This window comes from Lipotes vexillifer, unplaced genomic scaffold (genome assembly GCF_000442215.2).
Source record: "Lipotes vexillifer unplaced genomic scaffold, Lipotes_vexillifer_v1.1 scaffold543, whole genome shotgun sequence".
Lineage (NCBI taxonomy): Eukaryota > Metazoa > Chordata > Mammalia > Artiodactyla > Lipotidae > Lipotes > Lipotes vexillifer.
This window is the reverse complement of record NW_006799055.1, coordinates 1,733,902-1,749,110: the sequence shown is the minus strand read 5'-3', so window position 1 is coordinate 1,749,110 and position 15,209 is coordinate 1,733,902. Positions and strand designations below refer to the sequence as shown.

At 45.1% G+C, this 15,209-nt stretch overlaps 1 protein-coding gene across 2 annotated transcripts in view; it reads right to left on the bottom strand.

The window, feature by feature from the left end:
- The window catches only part of FLT1 (fms related receptor tyrosine kinase 1), a 177,855-nt gene that overhangs the window by 136,058 nt on the left and 26,588 nt on the right, over positions 1-15,209 (bottom strand). For both annotated transcript variants that reach the window (XM_007471438.1, XM_007471439.1), the window contains exons 2-3: positions 14,729-14,825; positions 14,113-14,345 (exon numbers count right to left, since the gene is read on the bottom strand). In XM_007471438.1, the coding sequence (XP_007471500.1) occupies positions 14,113-14,345; positions 14,729-14,825 (330 nt within the window). The remainder of the gene's footprint in view (positions 1-14,112; positions 14,346-14,728; positions 14,826-15,209) is intronic.

Here is a 15,209-nt window from a genome sequence, read left to right as displayed (position 1 = left end):
GCAGGGAAGGCAAAGGGGGCAGGGTAGCCGTATGAGAGGCAGTAGGGGTGGTGGCCGCTGAGAATGTGAGGCCATGTCTGGAAGGGGCAGTCCCTGCTGGCTGCAGACAGCTGTTGCCAAGTGGGAATACAGGCCAGCGTGGCTAGAGTTTCCAGTTTTTAAAGATAAGTAGGAAATCAGATTTTTATGTGAACTCCTCCAATTATTAAACACTGGCAGCGAAAAGCACTACGCCTGCCAATCAAAACGTATGTCAGCTGCATCTGGCCCGAACACTTCCAGTCTGCAGCCCGGCACTGCCCGCCATGGCCCCCCACACAAAGTTCCAAGGGAGTCGTGGGTGGGGAAGCTCAGCAAGGCCGTGTTGCCAAGAGCAGGCACCTCGGAGTCAACCAGATCTGGGTCCAAAGCTTGACTTAGGAACTTACACAAAGTACCCAAACTTGAACGTGGTATGAAATTTCTCCAACTTTCCTGTAAAAGGAGACTGATAATAGAATTTTTCCCATTGGGTTTCAAGGATGAAATGAGATGATATATGGTAATGAACCTCAGCCAGGGATCAATAAATGATAGAGATGCACACTAGGCCCTACCCAAATCTCAACAGTGGAAAGACCCTGGGGCATCAGCTTATCCAACCCCACCAAGTGAGCACCTGTGCTGTGCTTGAGAACCTAGACACACGGGGAACTCACCACCTCCCAAGACAGGTCGTTCCACTGTTGGATAGCTTTAGACGTTAGACAGTATTTTCTTACATCGAGCTGAAATCTGCCTGTCTTGACTTCTTTCATTCTTAAATAGTAGCTCTGCCATCTAGGATTATAAAGATGAAGCTTAATCTCTTTCCCACATAGGAAAACTTTGAAGGAGACGATCACACACTCGTGTCTCCTATTTTCCCACCTAATTCTTTACTTTTTTAAACATTTCTGTTCCTTTAGTTGTTCCTTGCCAGTGAAAATAAGAAAACCATCAAATTACTTAACACTCACAACCCGGTGGAGCAGGTACCCATTTTACAGATGAGGAAAATGAAGTTTGGGGGACAGGTTAAGGAATTTGCTCGGAATTCCTGTCTTCATTGTCCCTCTTGAAATGTAAACTAAACAGTATGACTAGCACCACCTTTATTCTGAACCCCATCTATTTGTTAACGCAGTTCAAGGCCGGGTTCCTTTTCTTGGTGAATGTGGAGTCAACTAGAAGCCTGAATTCTTTCTCACATGTGCTGTCTCAGCCGCCACCTCCCACAGCCTCCCCGTAGTCCTAGAGTGGTTAGCGGGCTTTGCAAGCCAAATACAGTCCTTTACACTTATTCCTGTCAAAGCTCATTTGGTTAATCCCAGGTCACAGTTCTAGTCAGTTGGACATTTTTTGGACGGTGATTCTGTCACGTGACACGTGCATCTTTGCCCCCGATTTGGCCCCTTTGCTCCGTGCGGCCTTCGTTTCCTCATTAACGCCCAGGAAGCCAGGTGAGACTAATATAAATTTTAAAACCTCATGTGTGGGCTTCCCTGGTGGCGCAGTGGTTGAGAGTCCGCCTGCCGATGCAGAGGACGTGGGTTCGTGCCCCGGTCCAGGAAGATCCCACATGCCGCGGAGCGGCGGGTCTGTATACTGTCCATGGACGAGTTTAGTTATCCCTGAACCACGATGCGGTGGGCAATTATGTGCCTATCAGGTACCCCTTCAGGGAAGAACTTGTCACAGCAACAGGCTGCATCTATCAGCTGCTTGAAGAGATTGTTTTAGCTGCAGATAAACACCACAGGCATGCTCACCTCTCTGCAGCAACTCACACCTAATGGCTCACTGCGATGGGGTCTAAAGACTTGGACACTTCAGGCTTATTCTAGAAAACGGTGCTGAGCCAGTTTCGCTCCAGCCCTGCCCGCGGAGCGGGCTGAAGCTGTTCTCAGGCTTACGTCATAGCTCAACTTCTCGCCCTGCCCAAACCGCTTCCTTCCCCTTCCTTCTACAGGTGGACACCAAAATGAGTGATGGAATTCTCCAGAAATGAGCACTTGCCAATGCCAACGCCCCCACTCCCCCCCAGAGGACATGAGACCCGCCTCTGACCGGCCTGGGTGGCTCAAGCTCTCCCGAGACCCCTGGACGATTTGAAAACCAAGTGGCATCTCCAGGCCAAAGTCTGGCCGACTTGAACAAGCCTTGGAGGACTACGTTAACTCTCATTCCTTCTAGAAAAGACCCACCCTGCCGGGAGCGCGGCCCTGGAACCAAGCCTGGTTCCCGCTCTGAGGAGCCGCGGGGACCCCCCGGCCGGCCCAGGACGCTTCTGGTCCCGGCAACAGCGTCCCGTGGCGCGACCCTCGGGAGGCTGAGGCCCCGGCCCCAGGTACTCGAAGGCACAGCTGGGACTGGGATGGGCGCCCACCCCGCCAGACCAGGGTTTCCCTTCCCCGACGCCGCGCAGCCGAGGGTACCAACCTGGGCGGAGAGCGGCCCGAGGAGGCGGACGACCGAACGCTGACGTTTGCGGTGCGGCGGGCGGGCCGCGCGGGACTCACCCCGGAGCGGCGGCGCCTCCCCTTCCGCGGAGACCCTCTCGGCGGCGATCCGGCACTACTCCTCCTGCGGCCCGGGCGGTCTGGGCCGGCGCCAATGGGGCTGAGGGAGCTTCCGGCGTGGGGCCGCGGGGGCGGGGCGGGCGGCCTGGGACGTCCGGGTTTACGAAACGGCCTGCAGCTGAGGCTGGACCCGCTCCCGGCACGGCTCGTAGGCGCAGGCGCCCCTCAGCCCGCAGGAGGCCGCCCAAGGCGACGCGGCGGCGCCGGTTCCCCGGGAGCTCCCGGCGGGCGGGAGGGAGGCCCCGGGGCGGGCCTACTCCGCGTGTCCTGGCCCGGGCCTTCGTGGACGAGCTGCAAGGCGGCCCGAACGACGTGGACGCGATGCAAAAGGAGACCCTGCGTCTCAAGAGCCGGCCGAGGCGCTGCGGGAGGCGCTGGAGGCGGGTCGGGGTCGGTGTGAGGGGCTTGAGTTGAGAGGCCCGCGCAAAAGAGAAACTCGAACTGGCCGAGAGCAGGTGGTCCAGGCCCGGAGCCAGGCCTCCGGAAGGCCTTGACCTTCCACGTGAGCCCAAGGAAGAGCAGAGGGGCATCCACTCACCGGAGGAGAACGTTGAACAAAAGACAAAAGAAAACGAGGAACGAACTGACCCGCATCTGTGACAACCTCCTTTCCAAGATGGAGCAGATCTGACGTGGAGTCCCCGACCTGCTCAGCCTCCCTCCTGTCTGTCCGGCTCGGTCTGCTGGAAGGTTTCATGCTCTTCCTGCTCTTCGCCTCGAGTCGTTTTCAAATTCGATTGCCTTGAAAAGAAGACTAAAAATGTTGTCTTTAAAGTTTAAGAAAAAAAAAAGTCACCACCTGGTAAATGTGCTGCATGATTAACTCTGTCTCAGAGAATAAAGGCAGGGAACGTCGGTGCTAGGAGTCTAGACCACAGGCAGGAAGATGGGGTGTAGTAGATACATCCCTCATCGCTTGGCTGGGAGTGGGGCCCCCCTCGGGGGGGGGGGGGGGGGTCTGAGGAGCTTCCCAGGACGGGTGATGTTTAACTCAAGACCTGAAAAATAAGTGCGAGAACGCTGGTGCAGAAGAGTGGGGGAGGGGTGGGGAGGGGTTTTCCCCCGGCAGAGCATCCCTGGTCTAGGCCCCTCTTACTGCCCTCTTCCCATAGTGCTTTACAATATGGCTAGTTGTAAACTATTTTATTTGTATCACTAATTGCAGACCCTTGACAGTTAAGGGGATCATCTTTGTACTTCCTCCTCTGCCCAGCCGGCAGTGCCTGTCACCATGGTAACTAATATTGACTGGTCCCCCTATAAGTGCAGACACAGTGCTATGGATGTTACCTCACTGAATCTCCTGACAAATGCACAAAGTACCACTCTTCTGGTTTTACAAATGAGGAAACCGAGGCTCAGAAGATGCTAACAGTAGCAGCAGTAACAGGTAAGCAGTGCACACGACACGCCAGACACTAAAACTAAGCACTTTATATGTATAAACTCCTGATGGGAAAGGGGGCTGCTGCCTTCTCCACTGCATACTAGTTACATGACTAGTTAGATGGGCAGTTACTCCACCTCTCTGTGAAAAGGAGATGAAAATGATAGTGCTGCTTCCTAGGGTTGTTATCAGAATGAAATCATTAACCAATACAGGTGCCTAGGATAGCATCTAGCACACAGTGAGACCTAAGAGTGAACTGTTATTAAGGAATCTGTACAAAGACAAAACCTTCTCATGTATCAGAACAGGGATTGAATCTAATTTGCACCCTGGATCATGTTGTCTCAAATATAGTTTATCTACATACACACTACTATGTATAAAATAGATAATCAGCAAGGACTTACTGTATAGCACAGGGAACTCTACTCAATATTCTGTAATCTAAATGGGAAAAGAATTTGAAAAAGAACAGATATAGGTATAAATGAATCACTTTGCTGTACACCTGAAACTAACAACATTGTACATCAACTATACTCCAATATAAAATAAAATAAAAAACATAATATATTAATTGATATTTGATGAAGGAAGGAAGAGAGGGGCATTGATTGCACTAGTAAGTCACCAATCGTGAATAGCACAGTTAGCCAAGATGACTGCCAACACAGCCCAGCAAAAATGCACTGATGCCAAAACGACAAATATTTTAAATAGTAAAGGAAAACTAAAAGACTGTCCAAACTGCAAGGATCACAGAGATCAAAACTAGGGCACCTTCTTGTCTCTAGGTGGGGCTGGCATTTCATTACCGTTGTTAGAGAAAGTTATGAAATGTCAGAAACTTAAAGCCTTTTCAGCTTGAGGGGATTTTCTCCTGAAAAAGTCCCTTTGCTCATTTTTCTTAAAAAAATTACACAAAGGAGATTTTTAAAAAATCCTTAAAAACCATAAAGTTGTGACGGACAATCTTTCACACTTTCTGTTTGTGGGGCAGAAAATGAGAGGATATGGTCGATTTTATTGGATTTTTATTTGGACTTCACTGCCATCTTGACATTTCATAATTCTACCCCCGTCACTAATTTTTCCTGGTCTTGGGTTGTGTCCAAGTGGCTCAGTCAAGAGTATGTTCATTCTGATTATTTTTGAGGATTTATGTAGTTGTACTCAATGCCTGGTGACACAGAATAGTGTTACTGCGAGCAAAGCTTAGCTGTGTGGCTCTCGAGAGCTGGCACGCCACATTTTTTTGGTACGGAGCCTAGAGAGTGTCGGGAAACGCTCTCTCTTAAGGAATGACCTGGACATTTAATTGGCAGGTACCACCAAGGGCTAAGGGTGAAATTCCTAGGAACACGCTAGGTGAACACAGGGCTTGGGGCAAGGGCTAAAGAAAGAAGATGTGACACTCCCGACTTCCAACAAATCCACCACCACAGGTGGCTTCTGTCCCAACCACATGTAAATGTTTCCTATAATCAAGGTCCCTTGGTGTCTAATGACAAAAATGTCTCTAGAAGGGAAATGTGAACCGCCAGGGCTTGAAGATATCAAGAGTGTCTTCCATCAAATTTTCACGTAGCTGGAAGGAGAATGGATAAGAGTTAAGCCACTCTTCTCTCAACTTTTGCCCTGTGGGTCCTAATCAGCTGTCCTCCATCCCCACCACCGCCCCATGATGGAGAGAACGGATAGTCTCCTTCATGCCTCAGCCTTACAGGAAGCACAGCACCAGGCTGTGGAGGGGTCTGTTTCCCAAGGAAAACTCCAACCAACCATGTCGTCAGTGTCTATTTTAAATCCTAGCAATATGTGTTTCCTCTTTTTCACAACTTCATCAAAATGCAAAAAAAAAAAAAAAAAAAAATCCAGCAAAACCTGACCTTGTATTAGATGTTTGATGCAGCTGTATGCAGAGAGGCCAGAGAATTCCTAGGAATTCTTTACAGAGGATCGTTTGAAGTAGAATTCTGCAAATACAGGTCAGCCTCAAACTGCTGCCACTTTAGGAAACCCACCTGGGCTTCCAGACGCGTAATCCAAAGGCTGAGAGTCCAAACTCTGTTCACCCCAACGTGTTCATCTGTCTCCTGGGCAGATACATCAGGCAATGATGTGAGAAGGATGGCAAACAATATCTACCACCCAACCTGTCTGCATTGGCTGCTTCCTGGGGGTACAAGGTGTCTAGTACACTTTCTCCTCGACAACTCTGGGCTCAAGCAGCATCAGGCTTAGTCCCTGAGACCAAAACTCTGGGAAGCAATTCTTACGGGAGTATTTGTGCTGGAATAAGCAGAGGTTTCAGAAAGTAAGTGGTAGAAGCCATGCATTGAGGATAGAGATGAAGTGAGTAGGGGAGGTGAGGGGAGCAGCTTTTCCAATGGGCAGCGGGAGGGGTGATGAGTACCTGTTGAAACTGACTTTTAAAACCAGAGAAGACCCTGGACAGTAACCAAGCAATAACAGATAATATCATAAATTTGCTAAGAAATCCAGACCTAAAGAACTTGGCCAACCTATGGCTAAGTGGTCTTTCTTTTTTTTAAGACGGTTTCTTTGTTGTTTGTTTTTTTTTTCTTCCTACAAAATGTCAACTGTTTTAGCCTGCTTTTCCTCAGAGGAGAATTTTGATGAATGGAAAAAAAATAGTTTCTCTTGAAAGTTTCTCCCACAAAAATACAACAATGATGCCACTGAAAAAGTTTCAGAGGCTTTGAAAATCTGTTCAGCCTCTCTCTCTCTCCCCATCATGGTTCTGATCTGCATGGAAGGTGGCGTGTTGACAAGGCAGCCAGTGATGCAACTGAAAGCACAGAGACCTCCTCTCACTTTGGGCTGGGGGTCTGACACCCTTCGTGCATCCCTACCTTAGAACTGTTCTCACCACCCGGGAAAAAATGCAGATGGGGAAACTCTGAGTACATCTGCAGATCACTACTCTTCCTCAACGTCCCTGCTTGTTTCATGGCTGTGCTGATTGGACTTGCCACACACTGTGGCAAACTGGGCAACAGGCAACCACTGCTCAGCCACTACCCAGTGCTGCCCCAGCATCCTGTGCGCACGCCCCGCGGTGCACTGGACCCGGGTGGGAGTCCAGTGGAGGTGGTGTTGGAGCAGAACGATCCCCACAACCTCAGTAAGTTCTATCGCGGGGCTCAGTAAGGACCATTAGAGGCGTCCTGTTCACTCCCTGGAAAGACCCGCTTCTGGGCAATAGCTATTATTTTAAGTTCAATCTGTACCTTTTAAAATCCTCATAGATCTATTGTAAGTCATGGTCCTAGAAAGGAACCAGGGGCCTCCGAAACCCTAAGATGCCGCAACTCTGCTCTTCGTACCTTCCACAGAACGGGAGGGCCCTGCGGGTGGTCTGTAGACATGTGACCCATGTCTACAGACGGACGCCATCTGCTGACTGCACCTCCTGGGTCACACCTATTTGTGGGAAACCCCATGTCAGGAACGTGAGGAGTGTGTACTGCATAAACCCACACATTTTATGACGGGTTGTAGCCACATCAACTCGAGGAGAGGGGTTATTTCCACCACTACGTTCTCGCCAGGCCTCTGTTTCAGGAGTGGCGGGCAAAAAACACCGTGGTGCTTACGATTGGTGCTGTTTTCTTAAACACAAAGTACAGGAATGACCTGTCTCAACCTGTTAAAATTTTAATAAGTTTACCTGTTTACACTTTAATAAGATTGAAACTTTTCAACTTATTGTACTGAGTTCCACAATAAGAAATACATTTCACTTCAGACCCATTAAACACATACACACACTTATATGTATTTTACATATATGTGAGTATAATGTATATATGTTGCATATCTTATAAAATGGAAACAAAAGATTTTAAAAGTTTCACTAAATGTTTACCCTTACTTTTTGCAATATACTTGGATATTTTCCATTTTATTCTGCTTTTTTTTTTTTGGTGGTGGGGGGAGGGCAGGTGCCCCGCAGCTTGCGGGATCCTAGTTCCCCAAACAGGAATCCAAACCAGGCCCCCGGGCAGTGAAAGCGCGGAGTCCTAGCCACTAGACCGCCAGGGAATTCCCCTGCTTTATTTTTTTTAAATGCTGATGACAGACCACTAATTTGATTACACAGCCCACTGATGGTTGGGATTTTTAAGAGCCCTGCTCATCTTGGTAAACAGAATGTCTCTTCCCCTTGCCACGTGAGCTGGAACGCAGCGGTGCAAGAGTGTGTACCCAAACAAGTTCTGACCCCATCAGGCGACAACACAAAGCTCTCTGGGATTGCGATTTGTTTCCATAAGGCCTATCACTCAGAAAAACACCCTGAAACCAATGTAACCTACCGTTCCTCAAAAGAAAGAAAACAACATTGAATTTGAAATTGAAAAGAATGTAATAACTGTATAACGTATATTGTCAAAGATTAACAGTCGGTTCATAGTTTGAAATCAATAGCTGAAACTGTAGCATAGCGGAAACAGTCTTAACCTTGGGATCTGACCTGGATTCTCATCCTGGCTTGTCATTTTATTCGCTCTGTCTTGAGCAGGTCACAGCGGCTGTTTCCTCATACGTAAAATGGAAGAAATAATACCAAAGTGGTTTATCTCAGAGAGTTATGTAAAAGCCCTTCAGGAAAACCTGATGTGTTGAACAAGCAAGTATGTTGAATCCTTTTCAGAATATCTGCACCTTCAGTGTTTTTACTTGTTGGAGATCCCCTAGCCACACAGAGCTTTTCCCCACTAAATAGGTTTATGTGAAGGCACAATGATCATTCTCTCCCAGGATATCTGGGTTGTTAGAATTCCTACTACTTTTCAATTACATACGCAGTGTGTCTGATCATTTTTCTACCTGAAATTAAGCTGCTATGCAAATCTCATTCATTTTATACATAAAGGAGAACCAAAGGAAGGGAAATCTGTTGTGAAAATGCTCCAACCCATTTGCTTTAATAAAGGCGTAGAGAGAAAAACCAAGTAAAGAGAAGCACAAGAGACGAGTTTCTTTTACAGGGAAGAACTAGAAGATATCCACTCAACCACAGCACAGACTCCCATTTTCCTTTCCCTTTTCAATTATAATGCTTCAAGAGAAGACATTATACTTAAAGAGCCCCAAAAGTCTTGGACCTGGAGAGAGGGGAAGGGTATAGGCTGACTTCAAAGCGTGGGGAACTCAACAGGCTAAGTTCAAGGTCTTCTTAACTAAATTAGAGACACTGACAAAGTATTAATTACTTTGGAGATGCCATTAAAATCTCTTCTGGTTAGTTTCCTTACTTTACAGGCAAAGCTCATATATTAAAATGCTAATTGCAATGAAATCCTCTAACTTAGAAAAGGCTGATCTGGAGCCAATTTCTTGTCTATACCAAAAGGTCAGAAAAGAAATGCAAATGTGTTCCTTTTTCTCTGCAAGGCGGATGAACACTACCTAAGTACCCCTGGCATTACCATTCAGCTAACACCTTTTTGTTTTGTAATTAGTAAAGCATCGAGGGGTACTTTTTGTTTTTCCTTATGACCCAGAATTTTGTAGTTATAATCGCTGGGGTATTCCACTCATTTTCCCAAAAGCAATTTTTAAAAAATGTATGTAGCATTTTTCAGTTACTCTCATTCAACAGCCACTTGTCAAGATCAAGCCAAGGGTGGGAATTTTCTGGCCGTCCAGTGGTTAAGACTTCGCCTTCCAATGCAGGGGGTGCAGGTTCGATCCCTGGTTGGGGAACCAAGATCCCACATGCCTTGCGGCCAAAAAACCAAAACAAAGAAACAGAAGCAGTACTGTAACAAATTCAATGAAACTTTAAAAATGGTCCACATCAAAAAAAATTCTTAAAAGAAAAAAAAAAGATCAAGCCAAGAGTTTATCAGGAGAGGAAGATGATTGTCTTAGAATCAGTGTAATTTAGTGAGACAAGGCTCTACTTGGCTATGGGACCTGGGAGCAGTTGCCCAGGTGCCCCTACAGAACTCAAGTGTCACTTTCCCTCCTCCCTTCCACCACGACCCTCCAGCTCACCAAGGTGGACTGAGTCCCTCCAATCCATCACCTTCTGTCCTTTCCCACAGCTATGACAACGGTGACCTTGGCAGCAGCCCTACCTGGTGTTCCTGCCTCAGTCTTGACCCCTCTGGTCTCCTCCCGCCACTGAGAATCTGAAGGGAAAAATCTGACCACCTTACTCTGTTGCTAACCCTTTTCCGTCGCTCCCCACGTAGCCTCAAGTGAAGTGGATTTTAGGCCCTTTGCTTGTAAAATGGAGAGAAGAAAGCTTCACGGGATTGTTGTGAGAATCGAACAGCATAATGTAAATAAAACCATTTGTTTAAATGAAAAGAAACCACGAATGTAAGAAGTTATTATATTAAGGGAAATTTAAACTTACCAGTAATTTAAATTTACCAGTAATTTAAATCCCAGGTCCCATAGCCAAGTAGAGCCTTGTCTCACTAAAATTACACTGATTCTAAGACAATCATCTTCCTCCCCTGATATACCCTTGGCTTGATCTTTCTTTTTAAGAATTTTTTTTGATGTGGGCCATTTTTAAAGTCTTTACTGAATCTGTTACAATATTGCTTCTGTTTTATGTTTTGGTTTTTAAAGTAGTTATATTTTGGTTTTTAAAGTAAAGTAGTTAAATGTAGTTACTTGAGTAATTAAACTGATAATTTATTTACTTGAGTAAATAAATTGAAATTAATGCATTATGTCAGAGGTTTGGTAGATTTCTACAAGCTGTAATGATAAAGTGGTGATACTGATTTTTCTGTACACTACCTATACATATCAGATGTTATGTCCAAATCAGTGCTCAGGTGGGAACCATCTAATTAATAGTTTGCTTATAATTCACATGCACGGTTTGGTGTCATGCAGACAAAGCTATACAGTCCTGATTCTTTTTCTCAGAACCCTATCAGACTACAAATCTATGCCTTTTCAAAAGAGGTGTCTAATAGTGTTTCTCATCATTATAGAAAACCAAAATGAAACGCCAACACATCTGCAGATGCTTACCAGGGGCAGAAATTGTCCAAACAATAACATGCTCTAAAGTAAACATTCAACAATAATAAATAAGTGATAACCAGTTGACATCTAGTAAGTAGTCACAGCTGTGTATTAGGAACTGGTTGGAGTTATTAGTCCCAGAGACAATCCTGAGTCACAAGAGACCAGACCAGTTTTGTGCCCCTGAATAAAATTAAACCTGTAATGTTGTAAATATTCAATAATAATGGAAGCCTGAGACCAAATCTTCTCAGACACAAAATTAATAAAAGAATGAAAATAGGAAATGCATAAAATGTTAGGATACTTGGAAAAGTTACAGCTGCTTAATGAATTATAACATAGCTAACTTGGATTTTAGTAAAGTGTGATTATGAGACCAATATCACTCTACCGGGAAACAGACAACAAAATCCGTGTTACTGTTCAGAGCAGTACAGTTACAGGCACCTAGCAAGTGTTCCCTAAATATTTGCTAACCAAATTAACTGACAAACAAAGAACATTCAGGTGCTCTCTTATGGTCACTATTATTGATTCAAATATCTTTTGTTATTAGTGCTATTTAAAAGTCACGTCTCATAAAGATTTTCCCAATGAACGCATATAATATTCACGGTATTCCAATAATAATGCCCTATGAAACACAATCAGCGCATTTTGATATCCTTCCCTCTCCAAGAACACAGTCTTTGAAATAGAGGATTTCCTTCTACCCAACCAAGTTGTGCAGGAGTTTTGAGATACTAGGACTTGTACCTTTATGCTAACGTTTGTGGGCTACTACCAGAGAGCAGACATGATACATACATGACACCACGGCCAGTACTCACCCCCCCCCCCATTTCCTTCTACCCAACCAAGTTGTGCAGGAGTTTTGAGATACTAGGACTTGTACCTTTATGCTAACGTTTGTGGGCTACTACCAGAGAGCAGACATGATACATACATGACACCCCGGCCAGTACCCCCCCCCCCCCCCAGCCTCATACCAGACAGCGATAATTAGTGATGCCTCTCTTTCCTACTTGGCCTGAAATTCATCCTCAGTGTCAATTTCAACAGAGTATTCCACACAGCCCTGTTAATCGCTTCATGTATTCATGTGACAAATATTACCGAATTCTTGCTATGAGCCAGGCACTGTACCCGGGAGGCACTTTGCAGATAAAAGTAATTAAGGCAGACATGGACCTTGCCCTCACGGGGCTTAGAATGACTGTTGATTTGACACCCAGAGTGATCCTTACTTGCCAGATCTGCTCTATTGTACAGTGGAAGTGGAGATAATTCTAAATAGCTAAGTTTCTCTTCTGTTTTCAAAGGGGCTTGAAGTTGACAGGTTCTGCACACCTACCTACTGGCTCCATAACCCATGAGGCCTACTGAGTAATGCAGGAGTGAAAGATGAAAATAACCGAATGTTATTTCTTAGGGAAAAAAAGAGAAATGGTCTTCTTTTACTCATTTAAGTGTTTGATTCGGAAGGTCAGACCAATAAACCCACAGGAGAAAGTTTTATAAGAATTTTAGTATAAATGAATTTTCCCCCCATTTCCCCTAGAGACACAGGAATAAAAGCGTTTTCTTTCCTCCACAAGCACCAGAACATAACCTACTATGTGGAGCTAGAAAAAGAGAACAGATGTCTGAGCACATGACTTTTTCCATCGCCACTGGCACACGTTGTGTCTGTGTCTCTCCCTTTAATCCTGCTCCCCCCCGGACCCCGCCCTCTCTTCCCTCTTGGAGAAGGCAGCTCTGCCTTCTCCAAGCCAAGATCCCTGGCCTCCTTCCTCCTCTTATTTTTAAGTGGGCTGGTTGCGTTCCTATGATGGCGATCAGCTAGCAAGTTGTTGCCTCCTCCAGTTCTCTGCCCACCCCACCCCCTCCCCCCCGGAAAAGTGCAAGATGTACAAACAGGAGTTTGGCGGAGCAGGATAGAAAAGTGACTCAGTCAAAGCAGGCTGATACGAGCTAATATGTCACTGCCAATATCACACTACTGTTCTACTGTCTCTAAGACTAACCCTGAATCTGGAAAATGACATATTATGCTCAGGTAAAACACTGTCTAGTTGCCTTATTTCAAAAAAGATTCCCACCCAAATGTAAGTCTATGGTGCTGCCTTCAATGCAGAGACCCAGTTCTCTAACTCGCCGGGAGGAAGACCCAGGATGTGTGTTTAGGCTATTGACGCTGATGGTTGTTTGTTTTGTTTTTTTTAACTTGAGCTTGTGCCTGAGGTGCCTACTAATTTTGCTCTATGTGTTAGAGCTTTAGCTCTAAGGCTAGAGTCTTGTGCAAGTTTTGGAAACTGGCTGGAACAAAACAAGGAAGAACAAAGTGACAAGTCATCTTCCTTATTATTCTTTCCAGGGACCCACTTCTACTGCCACTTTATGTTTCTTTAAGGATTTTATATTTCTTCCCTCTGAATATTATTTCATTTCTTCATTCTCTAAGGAAGGAAAAAACTAAAAAATTATACTATAAAAATTATAACCAGAACATGATTCATTTTTTGTCTTTCGCCCTTTTCACTATGCAGTGGCATGTGCCTGCTCTCATATCTTTATAATACTCGCTTTGTGAACATGAAATAATACAGTATCATTAACTGGAATTACTTTTGTAACCTTCAAGTGACAACTGCCAACATTACACTTATGAATTTGGTATAGAACAGTATTTTACAATCTCAACGTATCTGAGAATGCAGTGTGTTAAAGGACAAAAATCTTGTATTTTGGGCTTCTCAATAATTAAGAAATAGAACTAAAAGCTTGCCATTCATTTATTCATCCCACGATGTGCCAGACAGTATTCTAGGTGCCATGGATACAGTGGTGAACAAAATAGACAAGAGTCTCTCCCTTAAGGGAGCATGCAATTGACTGACTGGTCCTTGAAAATTCTGGTTGAAACTGACACTCAGGAAATACATTAAAACGCACTCCACAAGTTTCAACAGCTAGGGTAGGCTCTCTTTCCTGGCCCAATTCTTCACTAGGAAAGCTCTCTTTCCAATGGATCAGGTGGATTTATGACCCACTGCAAAGTTATAGCAAAGAGAATGTAGAAAATGGAAGTCTTACCATTAATAAATATGTAGATTGTAGATTCTGCTTTCTTTTTCTTGGAAGCAGGTGTAGAGAGATATTTGCAGCTGTAGAAGCCAGTGTGGTTCGCCTGAGCCGCGTTCAAAGTCAAAGTACTGCAGAACTGCTTGCCACTCCTTCCACAGGCAGATTTAGTTATGCTCAGCCTCCGGCTTTGGCTTTCCTTATTCACTGTTGTAGGCAAAGACCATGAATGGGCCCCTTCCCCTCTGCAGTCACAGATAAGAAAACAAAACACAGTCAGTCATGGCTGGGGCCAGTTCTGAAGCTGTCATTTCTATCCTGATGTCTTTTCTTAAGTACAGTCACTTTCTTTACAGAAAAGTAACACATTTAGAAAAGCTTTTAAACAACTCAAAATGTTCGGGGCATCCCTTCCCCCGATTCCCTGTGAGTAATTCCCTCCCATCCCATGGATGAACGAATCACCCTCCAGGGGATGCTGGATACATGAGGTTTGCACTTGGCAGATGACGGAAGGCCCCTGATGTCTACCTGTCTACTCTGGGGGGCCACCTTTCTACTCTCCTAGGGAGTGGTTCTGCCTAAGGAAGAGCAATCAGATTGTCCCCAAACCAACACGGTCACTCACCTGCATTTGAGATACAGCGTCTGGCCTGCTTGCATCACGTGCTGGGTGCCTTTTAAACTCAGCTCAGGACCTTTTAATTTTGAACCTGAACTACATCCTGGAAAAAAAGTTTTTGAAATGTGTTATTTGCAAATTGCCCTCTCGTCTTTTTTTAAAAGGTATATCTTTCCATAAAAGGTAACTTTTCATCTTTAACTTACTTGCATAGGCAAAACGGTATATCTGATACAAATTTATTTTAATTCACAAATTTTTTCTATTCCAAGACTTCCTACTCATGAATATTGTATATCCTACTATGCCAGATGATCTAAATAATATTCAAAAGCCCATTAATTTAGAACATTAATAAATTCAATCATGATTCAAAGTGCAACCATATTAAAATATACAGTGACTTAGGGCTTCCCTGGTGGCGCAGTGGTTGAGAGTCCGCCTGCCGATGCAGGGGACACGGGTTCGTGCCCCGGTCCGGGAAGAT